Raw genomic sequence first — 17,190 nt, forward strand, 5'->3', positions numbered from 1 at the left:
AATATTAAAAATTATTTTGCCATAATTTAGACGGTAATAATATTAAATTTTAGCAGTTAAATAATTTTATACTTTATTAATATAATTTAGAGTTTAATAATTTTATATTTTTCAGTTAGTCCAATCTAATTAAAAACATTTGCATTTCAATCAACACTCTTTTTCAATTTTTTTTTGCAGCAGCTTTGCCTTTTAAAAGTGTTGCAGTTTATTATGTAATTAATTTTTTTCATAAATGACTTTGTGTTTTTAATTTAATTACAATAATAATTACAGTTTTGAAGGAAAAGAATATACTTTTGCGAGAGCTGTAAATTGCTCTCGCAAACCATTTTAGGGGAGTGGAGTGAGAGCAAGAGCTAAAGCTCTTGCTTCCCGCTGAGGCCTATATATATATATATATATATATATATATATATATATATATATATATATATATATATATATATATATTATTCTTATTGTTATCATTAGAGATATATATTAAAGAACATAGCACAAATGACCATTTATGCAAGAAATCCATTGATCCATAGTTATTTAGGAAAACTTGCTGAACGAAGTCAACCAGTGGATTACTCACAAGTATTTACATAATTTAAATGTAGAGTATTTTTATAAAAGAAATTTTATAATCAAATATTATTATGATCAGCACCATCATTGCCATCATCATTAATTTCATCATCTTTATCATCAACATCAATATCATCATCATCATCATCATCATCATCATCATCATCATCATCATCATCATCATCATCATCATCATCATCATCATCATCATCATCATCATCATCATCATCATCATCATCATCATTGTCATCATCATCATCATCATCATCATCATCATCATCATCATCATCATCATCATCATCATCATCATCATCATCATCATCATCATCATCATCATCATCATCATCATCATCATCATCATCATCATTGTCATCATCATTGTCATCATCATCGTCATCATCATTATCTTTATCATCTTGAAAATCTCAGGGTTGAGCAATAATAGCATTTTTTTCATTGTTTTTTTTTCTTTTTGTTTTACATTCTAAATCTTCAAAATTTTAACTGGGTTTAAAAAGGTAAAAAAACTTTAAGTTATTTTTGTATTATGGGTAAAAGATAGATGTGCTAAGAGTAAAATGTAAATGTGTAAAATGTATGTGCTCTGGGGCTCAATTTATCACGATCACATAATGGTTTTGAAATTATATTATTAAATAAAATATTTAGTTAATTAAATTAATAATTATTAATGCAATTAAATAAATCAATAATAATTACTCTTCAGTGCTAAATACAAGGTGTAATAAAAATAAAAGATTAAGGGGATAACTTTTTATCTAATAAAAGGGAAAGGATTCTTTATAACAAAAGTCGATGGGAATTTTTCTCAAATCTTTTAAACAGGGGGGAGTAGGATTTTTTATCAAGATGTAATAAAGTTGGAGGAACAGTTGAGTTCTCCCAATGTAAAAGCAGGGTTTCTTTTTTTTTTTTTAGTTTTAAAATGAAGTTTCTTTGTTGATAAATAGTAAAAGTTGATAAATGGTGAAGGATATGAGGAGGGGGGTAAGTTGAAAAGCTAATAATTGGATCAGAAAATATTATGAAAATTAATAAATGTATTGTGTATTAAGCACCAGAGAGTATAGTTATCAATAGTTGTATTTATAAATAGTAATAATTGTATAATATATAAATAAATATATATTTTTTTCTCAACATTAACCTAAAATTTTTTCCATTATAACCTGAAATTAATTTTTTTGAAAATTCTAAAATCTAAATTTTTCATCATGATTATGATCTGTGTTGATCGTTTTTTAATTTTAAGAACAATTAAAAAAAATTTTAAATATCAAAAATTCTTTTATAAATTAAAAGTGTTTGAAAAGTGAATGCAAAGTATTTATAATCTATTTAATTATGATGAGAAAATTACCTATTGTCTAAAGGACAGATGCATTACAAAGTACAAAAATTACTTTTTTAGATTAGCTTTTGTTAATGCTAGTAAGTAACTAGGGCCCTGGCTCTGGCTAAAAATTAGACTTTTTGCAAACCCAGCTCCAGCCCAGGCAAAATTATAAGATTTTGCAGGGGTTGATAGCCGGGGCTTGAAAAAAATTTAGAATACTTTACATATTAAAATTTTATACTAACACTTACTATTTATTAAATACTGGCATACATTTATATATTTTTAAACTCTAATTTACTTACAACAAGGTTGCAAGTAACCACTATTAAGTTATGAATTGCTTTAAAATAGAAGAGGTTTAAAAAACTAGGAAATGGTTAACTGAAGACTTAAAAACTTGTAGGTTGTATAAAAAAGGAAAACATGAAGATGAATAAGAGTTAGAAGGTTTTTTTGATGTGCAAGAAAAAAAAAAGCTGGATTAATAAAAGGGTCATTCCATGTCAAATCAACCCAAAAAAAGATTTTCAGCATCATGCCACTTCATGATTTTTGGAATACAAGCTCATATTAATGAAAGAAAACTTTACTCCTAATTTTAGTGTCTGACTCCTTACAGTTTCAGAGATATGGATACTCAGTCCCAATCTCTTTTTTGATTATATTTTTCAGTGCCATTTTTTTTTTAAGCTAATTACATAACACAATTAGCTTTAACTTATGAAATACTTGCTCAATAGTATTAAAAATTTGTATCTAACTATTTTTTAGAAAGAAGAACTCAAAAATGATACCTAAAACACTAAAAAATTAAAGCATCTTTGTGAAAATTCAATTTGAAAATGGTGTAACACTTTTCATAAGTTTTTTGATGCCCCAAACAAAAAACTAAAAGATATGATTCTGAAATTTTTTCCTATGGTTTTATATATAACAAACTCTTTATTACAAAAAAATTGCAGAGGTTTTCTTTTTTGAATCTGATTTATTTGCATTGAAAGTTTTATAAAAAAGTTTAAAAAAGTTGTTATTTAATAATGAAAAAAAATTATATACATTAATTTTTGCACTGTTTCAAAAAGGTTTGAAATGCAGACAAATCAAATAGATTTGTCTGCATTTCACATTACAGATCTTTTCTTTATACAACCTTTATGCTTAATGAAGGATTTTCTATTTACGACATTATTTTAGGGAGAGGAACTCGAAAATGATGGCTAAAACACTAAAAAATTAAAGCTTGTATATGAAAATTTAGTTTCAAAATAATGTAAAGTTTTTTGTAAGTTTTTTGATGCCCCTTACAAAATATGTTTATCTTGAGATGCCTAAAAGACATTATTATACATTTTTTTTCTAATGTTCTATATATAATAAATGCCATAAAACAAAAAAACTGCAATCTTTTTAAATCAGATTTATTTGCATTTAAAGTTTTATATTTCTAAACCCTAAAAAATATTGAAATTCCTAAATAAACCATGGATATAATTAAATTGTAATAAAAAAAAAATTAAAATAAGGCAATAAGAATTAACAATCTTTAACAGTTTCATAAAAAAATAGTTCTCTGGTTTAAAGTTTACTCAGCTTTCTTTAATGCTTTGATGATCAATTTTACTGATTTTGTATTGTCTTCCTGTGACAATTGTCAGAATATTAATCATTAAGAATAAGTTTGTTGATAGAACCCAGCACACACCATCTCTAGAAGGCTGGCAATATGAACTTGAAGGGTAAAATGGATGTATGAATCTAACTTGAAACTCTTTAGTTTCACCATCAATATCCTCCACTAGTCCTATGGATTGTTATTATAAATCAAACATGCAAACATTTCAATGCTTATATTAGGCAAGCAATCTTCAATATTCTTATCAGTTTGAAAATTAAAAACAAATGAATAATCTTTTTGTTCAAAAACAACTTTAGTTCGAATTTTGTATTACTTGTTGGAATGAAATTGTGATAGCTGTGGGTACTTGGTAACGTTTTTGTTGAAAATCTTTGAAAAAAATTCAATTTGAGTTATCATGTTTGACTCCTTAAATACGTATCAAAAACTAATTCCTATGATTTCATTTTGGTAAATGAAAAGACATTCCAGATGCTGTAAGTATGATTTGTTGTTGCTCAATGAAAGTTAGCAATTGAAGTTAGTCTTTTAACAGTCCCACCAAAACCATCATAGGGTGATTTACTATGGATTGTTGCAAAGAAAAACCATGTACATTTCATAGCAAAATCTTGCCCATGGTTGCATTTATTTATGTGAAAGTTAGCAATTGAAGTGTTTTATTAAGTGTTCGCAAATTTTGTACTGGCCAACATGCTAATCTGAAAAGTAATGAACAGTTTCTATTTGATGAGAAATATTGCTTTTAATATGTTCCATTGGTAACTTCATTGCATGATATACCATATCTACATCATGCAGTAAATCATCTGAGATAAAACATATTGAATCACATTTAAGGACATTATTTACTTTATAATAAACTACTGTAGGATGCAATGTTGCTTGAATTTTGTTCCAGTGAAAAATTTGTGCTTCGTCTTGTAAAACAAACTCATAATTTTCTGAAAAATCACAAAGGACAATGACCTCAGTACTACTTAACTCATTTTTTAATTTCTATAAAAAATCAGCAATGTATGAGTGTTTTGCAATGTAAGAATAAACAGTAAGTTTATTTTGAATTCTATTATTTTAAATTTCTTGAATTACAGTTTTTGTAACTTATTTATTAAAGTATTAATTAAGCTACTTGATTTCTGTTAGACTTACTAGCTCAGATTGGTCTATTGTCTTCCATTGTTTGCAATCTATATAATAACCATGATATTCATCAATATCTTCTTGAGAGTAGAATTCATTTTCAAGAAAATGTCTTAATATAGAATCTTCTGGACATAAAGAGCAACAATGTAACATGCAATTCTTGTTAGCTCTACTAAAAATAAATCAATAAGTTCATGATAAACCTTGGATAATTCAACTGCACTAATCATTAACCACATGCTCACACTGTAATGCACCATTTTAGATGGTTTGAGCAAGAGTGAGAAAAACAAGTTTTTATATCAGGATAAATGATTTTAAACTTAGCATATAGTATATGCAAATAAGTATAAATGAGATATTTCCTTTCCTTTTTTTTTTTTTTTCAGGGAAAGATAAAACACCATTTTTCAGCAGCAGTTTGCGTGATATATGCACCAGATAATTAATAACACTAAATTCTTTTTCTATACATTTGTTAAACTAAGGTATTGGAACCAGTAGTAATTAAATTTTCTGATTCCATTTGAAAGTTAACATTTTTTCTTTATTTTTTCCTAAAAGTATATATATGCATACCATTTGCTTTTCATTTAACTTCCTTATATAACTTATTAAAGGAATCTTCTTGGCTTAACTGATCAGGATCTTTATTTAAAGTCCTTGCAATACCTAACTTTACTGCTTTTTGAACATATAACATTTCTACTTACCGAGAGCAACTCTTGAGTGACTATTCACAGCATGCGTTTTGAGAGAACTTATGTTCATAGCCGTCAAAAAAGAATTAAGATTTGAGAAGTTCATTATCTTCATAAATCTGGCTGCTAGTTGGTTCTCCTGTTTCATCATCCTTAAATGACATCAATTTAATCATACATTATGAACATATCTTTTCTTTATTATACAATTTTCCTTATTTATTAATCCAATTGAACACCTTTCTTTAAGATTAATATTTAAATATTATTTTTTAGCTCTGTAAAAAGTATCTTTAAAATAATTATTTTAAGATTCGTAAATAGAAAATCCTTCATTAAACATGAAGGTTGTGCAAAGTGAAGATCTTAAATGTGAAATGCAAACAAGTTTATATATTAGAACTCTACCTGAGATTCTAAAATCTTTTTAAAACAATGCAAAAATTAATGTATATAATTTTTTTTTTTCATTATTAAATATCAATTTTTCTTATTTTTTTTATAAAACTTTCAATGCAAATAAATCAGATTCAAAAAAGAAAACCTCTGCAGTTTTTTTGTAATAAGGAGTTTTGTTATATATAGAACCACAGAAAAAATTTCAGAACCATATCTTTTAGGCATCTCAAGATAAACTTTTTTTTGTTTGGGGCATCAAAAAACTTATAAAAAGTGTTACGCCATTTTGAAATTGAATTTTCATAAAGAAGCTTTAATTTTTTAGTGTTTTAGGTATCATTTTTGAGTTCTTCTCTCTAAAAAATAGTAGGTACAAATTTTCAACACTATTAAGCAAGTATTTCATAAATTAAAGCTAATTGTGTTATGTAATTAGCATAAAATGTAAATGGCACTGAAAAAAATAATCAAAAAAGAGATTGGGACTGAGTATCCATATCTCTGAAACTGTAAGAAGTCAGACACTAAATTTGGAGTGAAGTTTTCTTTCATTATTATGAGCTTGTATTGGAAAAATCATCAAAAACTGAGATGGCATGGTGCCAAGCATAAATTGAATTAAGCTGGAATGACCCAAAAGTTTTTATTGCATAAAGGATAGATACATTAAAAGGATTTGACTTGTTGGATAAGAAGCCGAGCATGAATGAGTTATGGTTTATTGTAATAGAGATGATAGCTTGTTTGACCATTGACTATAATAGTAATTGTAGAAAAGAAAGAAATGCAACCTTGCAACAATGGGAGAGTTGATAAAACTTGGTGAATAAAGCAAGTCATTTACATTCGCAATGTGCTTTTAGTCTGCTCTAAGCATTCAAAAAGTGAAGATTTTATGTCAAGACAAGAGTATAAAGTTTAGTTGTCAGTAAAAAGAGCCAATTTAGATGTAAAATTTTCTTAAAGACTGCTATTGTAAATAAGAAACAATAAAAAAGCAAAGATTGAACCTTGTACCCTTAAAACTACTTGAAATGAAGAGTGTAGGCCTTACAATATTAATAACTTTAATACTGCAGTTAGAAAGAAATGACCTAATAATCTCAAAAACCTTATATAAAAAAATTATTTACAGAGTGAAGACTAATCGTAGAATAGTTGGAGAGGTCAAATTGTTTTCTAGAGTTTTAAAAAATTGGAACCACTTAACACATTTTAATAGTTTAGCAAAAATTTAAAAGAGTTCTGAGAACACTTTTTTAACACTATGATGGAAATCTTGTCTGAAACACAAACTGTAGAAGTGTTTAATTGAAAATTAACTGTATCATTGGAAGCCATTGTGATTTAGATGTTTAACAATGGGTTAACCTGTTTAACTGGTATGACAGGAAAAATATGGCAATAGTCAAGTTAAAGGAAAATTTTTTCCATATAACTCTACTGTATTCTAAGGAGAAGTAAAGAGATCAGACCCATGAATAGGACACTAAATGTTAGACTTACTTTAGTTAATGACATTGCTGAAAACTTTCCAAAAGTCTCTAGAACTTTACATCTGAAATAAGATACAGGAGTTAGTAAACTGAAAATAACAGATCTTAACATTGGACAGGACCTTTTAACATTGGTTTCTTGCAATAATAAACGGAAATTGGTTCTTAAGAGAAGTTCTAGTAAAAGAGATAAAAAAAAATGATTATGGTTTAATAAAGCAACTGCTCAAGATGATGAAAAATATGGAGTAGAATGAGGCTTGACTTAAAATCAAAGAGACGAAATAAAAGCTACTAAGCTTTTATTCCAGAAGGAATAAAAAAATCAGGCCTTTGTGGGAGTAAATGAGCACGAAAGCTCTCCTAAAATAAACTTGGGGAGCTGTGCGAGCTGCTCCTTATTTAAATCCGCATTCTTTTTTAATTTTGATTTTTTTTTTTCAATAATCATGCCTTTTAAAAAGCATTGCAGTTTATTATGGAATTATTTTTTTTAAAAAAAATGATAATTATACTTTCGTGAGAAAAATTATACTTTTGCGAGAGCCGTAAATTGCTCCCATAAACCGTTTTAGGGGAGTGTGGGCGAGAACAAGAGCTAAAGCTCTCGCTTCCTGCCGAGGTCTGGTATATATATACATATAAATAATATTCATAAATGTATATATATATGTATATATGTGTGTGTAGTGGTAGACCGCTCGCTTCATAAGCGAGAGGTTCCGAGTTCGATCCCCACCACGTCCCTGGTAGTACCGCGCTCAACTTGTTTCTCCGCGCAGCGGCCTTGTTTGTCAAGGTTTGTGTTTCGGAGTTATAAAGTTGAGAGAGGGTTATAACCACAATTAGTAGCCTCCTCACCTGTAGTGGCCTTCTGGGCCTTGGGGAGGTGAAATAACAAAAAAAAAAAAAAATATGTACACACACATATATATTATATATATTTATATATATATATATATATATATATATTTATATTTATATATATATATATATATATGTATATATATATATATATATATATATATATATATATATATATATATGTATATATATATATATATATATATATATATATATATATATATATATATATATATATATGTATATATATGTATTATATATTAGGGTGGAGCGATTTTCGTAGCAAAAAAAAAAGAGTTTAAAAACCAATATTACTGAGAGACGAATCAATGTCTTTTAATTATAAGATAAAAGTAAAAAAATATTTTTTTGATTTTGATGAGATCTTGAGGGTCCTCTTTGGAATTTAAATTCTTGACAGGTCCTAATATTTTTGAATTTTTTTCTTTCTAAACCATATCAACCTTGGACTCAAAAAAATGCAGAAAAAAATGCTTGTTTCATAAATAATAATTTTATTAAAAAAAATTTTTTAGTAAAAAAATACTTGCAAAAAGATAACTTAAAACCCCCGTTTTGTTGAGGATGGGGGTTTTTAATGAAAAAAACAACTCTACTTTTTTAATTTTAATTTTTTAATAAAAACAAATATTATTTTCAAAATCAGCATATTATTTTGCTTCTTTTAAGAAAATTATAATGAAATATCAAGTTTAATTAAATAAACTAGAAAGATTAATAATTAAAAACAGTAAATTCAAAAAAAAAAAAAAAAATTTTTATACAACTCTTGTATTCTTTTTTTTAAAGTCGTTGTTAAAAAACATCTTTTATAACAATTTAACATTAATTGAAGTTTTTGATATGCAATTTATCACGATTTTTATCAGTTCATATAATTAAGAAACTAATTTGCCATATACACTGGAACTAAAATAAGTTTTGTTAAATTTTTTTCTTATGTTTATTCGTTTATTTTGTTTATTAATTTATTCATTTTAATGCCTTTTCGCTTTTAAAAAAGGTTTTTCTATATTTGGCGTTTTTTCTCAATACTTATATAATAGGAAAATAAGAAAATAAATTGTTATTTATTTGTAAAAAATATTGTTTGATTAAAAAATTTTATTAATGACAGAATAAGTTAAATAAAAGAATAACATAGTTTCTTTAATAAAAATATTTATCGCATTTGATGCATGTCTGAAATTGTTTCTTTTATATTGCCCAATTTCCAATGTTAATACGAGTAATTAGAGACAATGAGCATAACGATTGCTCTATTTAAAAAAATGTATTTAAAAACTAAAAAAAAAGTCTTAAATAGGCTCCTAAAAGTTTCATTAAGAAAGTTCAGTAAATTAATAATGCACTAGCCCACAAATTTTGCAGCATCGTATCATTTTTTTACATCAAAAACTTGTTAAAAAATAGAATTTACAAATAAATAGCAATTAGTATTCTCGCTTTCCTGTGCATTGATAAAAACAGAGTTTAGCAAAAACATTTGAAAAACAAATTTAAAAATTGTCTGTGTTTCTAGCGCAATTTATAAAGTATTTCCTTTATATACTGACTGAAAAAAGTATATATATATATATATATATATATATATATATATATATATATATATATATATATATATATATATATATATATATATATATATATATATATATATATATATATTAGTAGAAAATCACTTAACAAAAATATTTTTCATTTTACACTGTGTTTCATGTGTGGACATAAAAGCATTTCCTGCCCTCTAATAAATTACAATAAATTTTTAATCGAAATACAATTAAAGTTAGCTACATTTGCACAAAAAATATGGAAAGAATTATAAGAGGTCACAATAATGCTTTGTTAAACAAAAAAGAAATCCTAAATGAAAAAACTACAGAAAATTGTAATTGTAAACAAAAAATCAATTGTCCAATGAGTGGAAGTTGTTTATCGAAAAATGTGGTATATAAATGTGTTGTTTCCTCTAAGAATGTACCTGATAAACAATATATTGGCATAACAGAGGGTGAATGGAAAAAACGTTTTGCCAATCATAAGCAATCTTTCAAAAATAAAAAGTATTCAAAAGATACCATGCTGTCGAAGTATATATGGGAATTAAAAGAAAAAAATATTGATGATTTTATACTGAATTGGTCCGTCCTTAAAACAGCGCCTGCATATAACAATATTTCCAAAAAATGCATACTATGCCTACAAGAAAAATTTGAAATAATTACACATGCAAATCAAGAATGCTTATTAAACAAAAAATCGTAATTAATTTCTAAATGTAGGCACCAAAATAAGTTTCTCCTAAAAAACTATAAAAATAAATGAGTTCAAGTAATATTTACATTAAATACCCTTTTTTTTTAAAAACATTTAAAAAAAACCATAAGTAATCATTTCTAAAGAATTCTTTTTATAATAGTGTCAGCAAATTCCACAAATGTGTAAAAATTTACAGTAGTTAAGACATTTGGGACTTCCTGTAATTTGATTTTTGTATAAATTGAAGTTTTATTAATTTGATCATTCATTTCTGACAAATTTTTGTTGATGAAACACAGTGTAAAATGAAAAAAAATTTTTGTTAAGTGATTTTCTACAAATATATATATATATATTATATATATATATATATATATATATATATATATATATATATATATATATGTATATATATATATATTAGTAGAATATATATATATATATATATATATATATATATATATATATATATATATATATATATATATATATATATATATATATATATATATATATATATATATATATATATTATATTAGTAGAAAATCACTTAACTAAATTTTTTTCCATTTGACACTGTGTTTCATGAACAAAGATTAATCAGAAATCTGATGAATCTTTGTTGATGAAACACAGTGTCAAATGGAAAATAATTTAGTTAAGTGATTTTCTACTAATATATAATTGCTCTGTTCTTTTAAGAACATTGAGCACTCTATTGTGTAGAATACTTTTTAAAGTTATTTAAATATATATATATATATATATATATATATGTATATATATATATATATATATATATATATATATATATATATATATATATATATATATATATATATATATATATATATATATATATATATTAGGGCTGCGGAAATTAACGATTAATTAATCGATTAATCGCTAATTTATTTAATCGATTAAAATTTCTTTAATCAGTAATATTTCGATTAATTTTTGCCGGTTTTCTGTTACTTATTTTTTCTAATGCATTTCGGGTGTACTGTAACCAAAGACAGAGAGCTGAACGTGAAACTACTACCAGCACTGGCGAGGCATCAGAACCTGTGTGTAAGAAACTGAAACTTACTCTGTTGGTCAGCGACTCGGAATCGCAATCCTCATCAGATGAATCACAAACAGTACATGGCTCACTGGCTGAGCTTACACGATATCAAGAAGAAGGTGTAATTCCAGAAACTGAGAATTCCCTCATGTGGTGGCAACTGAACAGGCATTGTTACCCTAACCTGAGCAGTTTTGTGCAGACAATTCTGTGTGTACCTGCCACTTCTGTTTCTTGTGAAAGACTGTTTAATTTCGTCAGGGTACATTGTCAACAAACTGCGATCTTGTCTACTTCCAGAAAACGTTAACGTCCTCGTTTGTTTACGTGACTGGCTAAAGTGATGCCTACTTGTACTTGTCAATTAAACTGAATACAGTATAGCAGGCAATAAGTGTCTTGTTTGTTAACGTTTGTGAATACTGTAGTTAGTTAATGTTTACCGATAACAACTTCACCTCACCAGTGGTGAAAAGCAGGTTATTCTGTCGACTTCAGAATTAATCGAAATTAATCGATTAATCAATTAAAATTTTAGACGATTAATCGAACAAAAAAAAATTAATCAGTACCAGCCCTAATATATATATATATATATATATATATATATATATATATATATATATATATATATATATATATATATATATATATATATATATATATATATATATATATTAGGATGGAGTGAATTTTAGTTTTTTTTACAATTCATTTAGCCTGGGTGTGCAAAAGTTGTCTATTCATTTCAGAAATACTCTGGAAAAATATCAATGCTCTAGGAAATTTTCTTGAGGTGCCTCAAGACCTTTAAAATTTTAATGGGTCCCTAATATTATATAAAAAAAAGTTTTCAAAAGTATGTCATGTTGGGTCTCAAAAGAAGCAAAATTTTATAAAAATTTCAAAAATAACAATTATTTTATAAAAAAATTATTATTTAAGATTTTTTTGAAAATATTATCAAAAAATCAAACTTTTTTCATTTTTAGTTTAAAAGGTCATTTTTTCTGCAATAAACTATAAAATAACAATTTTTTTAAAAAATAATTGTTATTTTTGAAATTTTTATAAAATTTTGCACACCCAGGCTTAATGAATTGTGAAAAAAACTAAAATTCACTCCACCCTAATATATATATATATATATATATATATATATATATATATATATATATATATATATATATATATATATATATATATATATATATATATATGCGGTAGTGGTGTAGTAGTAAAGTGCTTCATAAGTGAGAGGTTCCTAGTTCGATCCCCACCACGTTCCTGGTAGTGGCGCGCTCAACTTGTTTCTCGGAGCAGTGGCCTTGTTCGTCAAGGTTCGTGTTTCGGAGCTATAGAGTTGAGAGAGAGTTATAACCACTAATAAGTAGCCTCCTCATCTGTAGTGGCCTTCTCGGCCTTGTTGATGTGAATAACAAAAAAAAAAAATCTATATATTTATTTATTTTCATCTTTTAATTTTAACTGTAAAAAAAAAAGCTAAATAATATTTTATTTTTAACAAAACATTTTTGACGATTTCTATGATCCTCTTGTTACTTTTCAAGTTGCTAAAACAAATTTTTTAATTGACGGCTGTCGATGAAAACACTATACATTATATGTAGGATTGCTAGAATTCCAGCTTTTACAAAGGAAAACACAGTAAAAAAAAAAATATCTTTGCAGTTTGTATTCTACTCGGTAAAGACCAGGCGTTTAGCAACCCTAATTATATGGAAAGATTTTCAATATTTAGTATTTAAATACTAAATAGTATTAAGTATTTAAATACTTTTAAAATACTTGAAAAATTTTAAATTTTTTTACATAGGTAAATTACATAGGTATTATTGTTCATCATGTTTTATATTATAATTTTTATCATTAGATAGATTTAAAAGTTAAAAAACTCATTTAAATCGATAGCTTTTAAATGAAAGTTAAATGAAAGTTTTTCATTTAACTTTCATTTAAGATCCTAATAACTTTTAATTGAAAAGCTTGGTTGACTCGCCGATTTCCATCAAATATAATGTTTTTTAAAAGAACTTTTGTTGCAATATGCTACTTTAATTTATATAAGTAACAAAGACATTTAAGAGGCAGAGCGAGATTTTTTCACCACATGAGGGCAGCAACTAAATTAATCTGCATATTTAAATATCTAGTAAATTAGATGTTTAAATCAAAAATTGTATTTAAATACAAAAACTATATATTTTTTTTTTTTCAATTTACAAATATACATTAAATATCTACGTAAATTTTGTATTTGTAAATAAAAAAAATCAATTTTTGTATTTATAAATATTGGTTAATAATTAATAATATTATAATATTATTTAATTATCTTCTTTTGTGTTTTATGTAAATGTAACAGATAATACGTTTCATTGCAAGTTTTATTTTTGATTTTTTTGTTGTTATTTTCGATTTACTTTACCAGCTAATTTATTTTACCAAAAGTATTAATAAATCTTTTAATATAAAAATGTTATTAACTTATTTTAAAGTATAATAAATTTTTGAATAAAAATAAATAAATAAAATAGTTTGTTTAAGATATTGAAAAATCTTTAATAGAGAATAACTGATGTCAATAAAATAAAAATAAAAAGTTTCTTCAACTTGTTAATGTTAATGATGCTTGTTAATGATGACACATTTTTACACATAAAAAAAAAATCAATCAATTTAATTCATTTCCTTGTCATGCGTACATATTGTGTTTTTTACTTGTTTAGCGCAACACTTTAAATCTGAGACTGATTTAATTTTTTTTACTATGACCTTATGAACCTTTGGGAATTTTAAACCAATTCCGCGTTATACCCGGCGCCATCATATATATATATATATATATATATATATATATATATATATATATATATATATATATATATATATATATATACATATATATATATATATATATATATATATATATATACATATATATATATATATATATATATATATATATATATATATATATATATATATATATATATATATATAATAACTTTGTATTAAAAATTTAATTTTAGTGGTACAGCGTCAATACAGAGAAACTCTCAAGAAATGTTGCACTAAAATTTGAAGAACAGAGTTTTGATGCAGGAACTAAACAGTTTTTAGATAATTGTTACAAAAAGTCTGATTATATCTTCACTCAGTTTTTTCATAGCATTGCTCGAACATTTTTAGGATGGTTCATGTCCATGACTACTGTAAACGGGTGAGTTTCTTGCAAAAATTAATATTTGACATTTAGACAAGTTAAACAAAGAAAATCATCAGAAAAAATGCCAGCTAGTTATGGCTATAAGCTTTATATGATATCGGACATAAACATATCAGTAAAGTCTCTACATTTATACACTTTGCAAAACTCAGGTCAGCATTTTGCAATCCCAACGCAAAAGCTTATCTATCTTTGCTTTATGACGACAAACTACTACCAACCTGAACTTATTAAACTGTCGGCATGCAAAAATAAATATATGTAAAAGTTATGTAATATTCATTCATTATAAGTTTATATTTTATTGTAATGGTTTTTTTTTTTTTTTTTCACAATTTTTCCTATTTTTCATTTTTTTTTTGATTTTTCATATTTTCATATTTTTCACGATCAGTTCATATAATTAAGAAACTAAATTGCTATGTATGCTGGAACTATAATAAATTTTGTTAATTTTTTTTCTTATGTTTATTCGTTTATTTTGTTTATCGGTTTATTTGTTTTAAAGTTTTATTTATAAAAAAAATTCATTTATTTTTTTACAATTCATTTTTTCTTAAATTTATTCAAGCAAAGCATGGTTATTTATTTAAAAGTTAATAATAAATTACTTTTCAAATTTCTGTTGTTCTCGCATTTTTTTACTGGAAATTTTAGTTTGAAATTTATTTTATTAAGTTTTAAAATTTAATATTAGTTTATTTTATAAGTTAAATTTTTTTTGTTTGAAAATAACTTAAAAAATAAAATATCACTAATTCATAAATTTGCTACATGCTTCCATTAAGTTTGTTTGCTACATTCTTTAAAATGTTATTGTCTAAAGCTAAGCTCTTGTAAAGGAATGTTTTTATAATCAATTAATCATTAGCCCTTATGTAACAGAAAGCAAAATATCCAAATACATTTTTTGCCGACCTGATGTTGGCTAAGTACAACACTTTTGTGCCAACCTGAAATCTTTGAAATTTCGCAGACTGTATATATATATATATATATATATATATATATATATATTATATATATATATATATATATATATATATATATATATATTTATTTATTTATTTATTTATATATTAGTGATGTACTGATAGTACATTTGTGGCTGATGCCGATTCTGATGAATTTTCTAATTGTTAAAATTTTGAAAATATAAGACCATGCAACTTTAAATTGTTTCATGGAAATTATCGTTCAATGGAAATTCAACTTTTTCATGGAATCAGAGCTGGTAAACAAATACTTGGACCCAAATCATTATTTTAAAAAATATTAAAAAAACTCAGTTAACGTTTTTAAATTTTTTTTACTATGAAAACTATTTTACTATGAAAAGAAAACTTTCAAAAAATAAATACAGTTTTAGAGAAACGCTTTTTATTTCAGTTTTAAAAAAATGGTATTAAGTTAAGCAGTTTACTTTAATGCTGTAACTTTATTAATTTGTTAGTAATTTAGATATCTAAACAATAATCATATAGAAATATAGAAGGCTATACTTAAATACTTATAAATATCAATGCTTAAATATGTTATTTTTAGGTATAACAATAGAACAACACAAAATAAAATTGTTCTAAAACAACAATATGGTAATAAAAGTATAAGTGCATTCAGCTGTTAAAATAAAGCCTATAAACATCATCTTAAGAATAAAAATGTTTGCCTGTAAACAAAGTCAATATAAACTATTTCTCAAAAAAATTCTAAGTAATGCATAAAGTTTAGTTTATTTGTTATTTAATTATAATCATAATTCATGATAAAAATATTAAAATGACATCTGTTGAAATATTGGTAAATTAATAAAAAAAGGCTGATACTGATTCCGATGGTGCAAAAAGTAATATTACCATTTATAATATTACAATATTTCAAAAAAAAAAAGTTTCAAAAACAAAAAAAGCACAACTAGCAAGTAAGGAAATTTAATTTTAAATAATAAAAAAAAAAAGAAATCAACAATTTAAATAATTTGTGTACTGTTTTTATAAGGCGAAGCAAAAAAAACAACAAAAAAACAGTTTAAAGTCTACATAAAAAAGAATGATTTCCCTTTAACTTTTTTTTTTAAAGAGGAAAATGAAAATATAAATTGGAGGAGGCTGAATAAGTGCGAATTTCATAACTGCGAAACTGCATAAGTGCGAAGCAGTTGTAAAGACTGGCATAAGTGCGAACTGGCACAAATGCGAACTGGCATAAGTGCGCCGAAAGAATTTGCAAACATTGGCATAAGTGCGAACTGGCATAAGTGCGAACTGGCATATGTGCGAATCAATTGCAAAAACTGGCATAAGTGCGAACTGGCACAAGCGTGAACTGGCATAAGTGCGCCAAAAGAATTTGCAAACATTGGCATAAGTGCGAACTGGCATAAGTGCGAACTGGCATATGTGCGAATCA

General features: G+C 25.2%; 1 protein-coding gene across 1 annotated transcript in view; it reads left to right on the forward strand.

Annotated features, from left to right (window-relative positions):
* Positions 1 to 452: 452 nt before the first annotated feature.
* Positions 453 to 17,190, forward strand: part of LOC100201499 (protein-L-histidine N-pros-methyltransferase) — a 42,436-nt gene continuing 25,698 nt past the window's right edge. The window contains exons 1-2 of the mRNA XM_065818702.1: positions 453 to 585; positions 14,585 to 14,775. Coding sequence (XP_065674774.1) covers positions 502 to 585; positions 14,585 to 14,775 — 275 coding nt within the window. The 5' untranslated portion in view covers positions 453 to 501. The remainder of the gene's footprint in view (positions 586 to 14,584; positions 14,776 to 17,190) is intronic.

Source organism: Hydra vulgaris, chromosome 15, assembly GCF_038396675.1.
Source record: "Hydra vulgaris chromosome 15, alternate assembly HydraT2T_AEP".
NCBI classification, from domain to species: Eukaryota; Metazoa; Cnidaria; class Hydrozoa; order Anthoathecata; family Hydridae; genus Hydra; species Hydra vulgaris.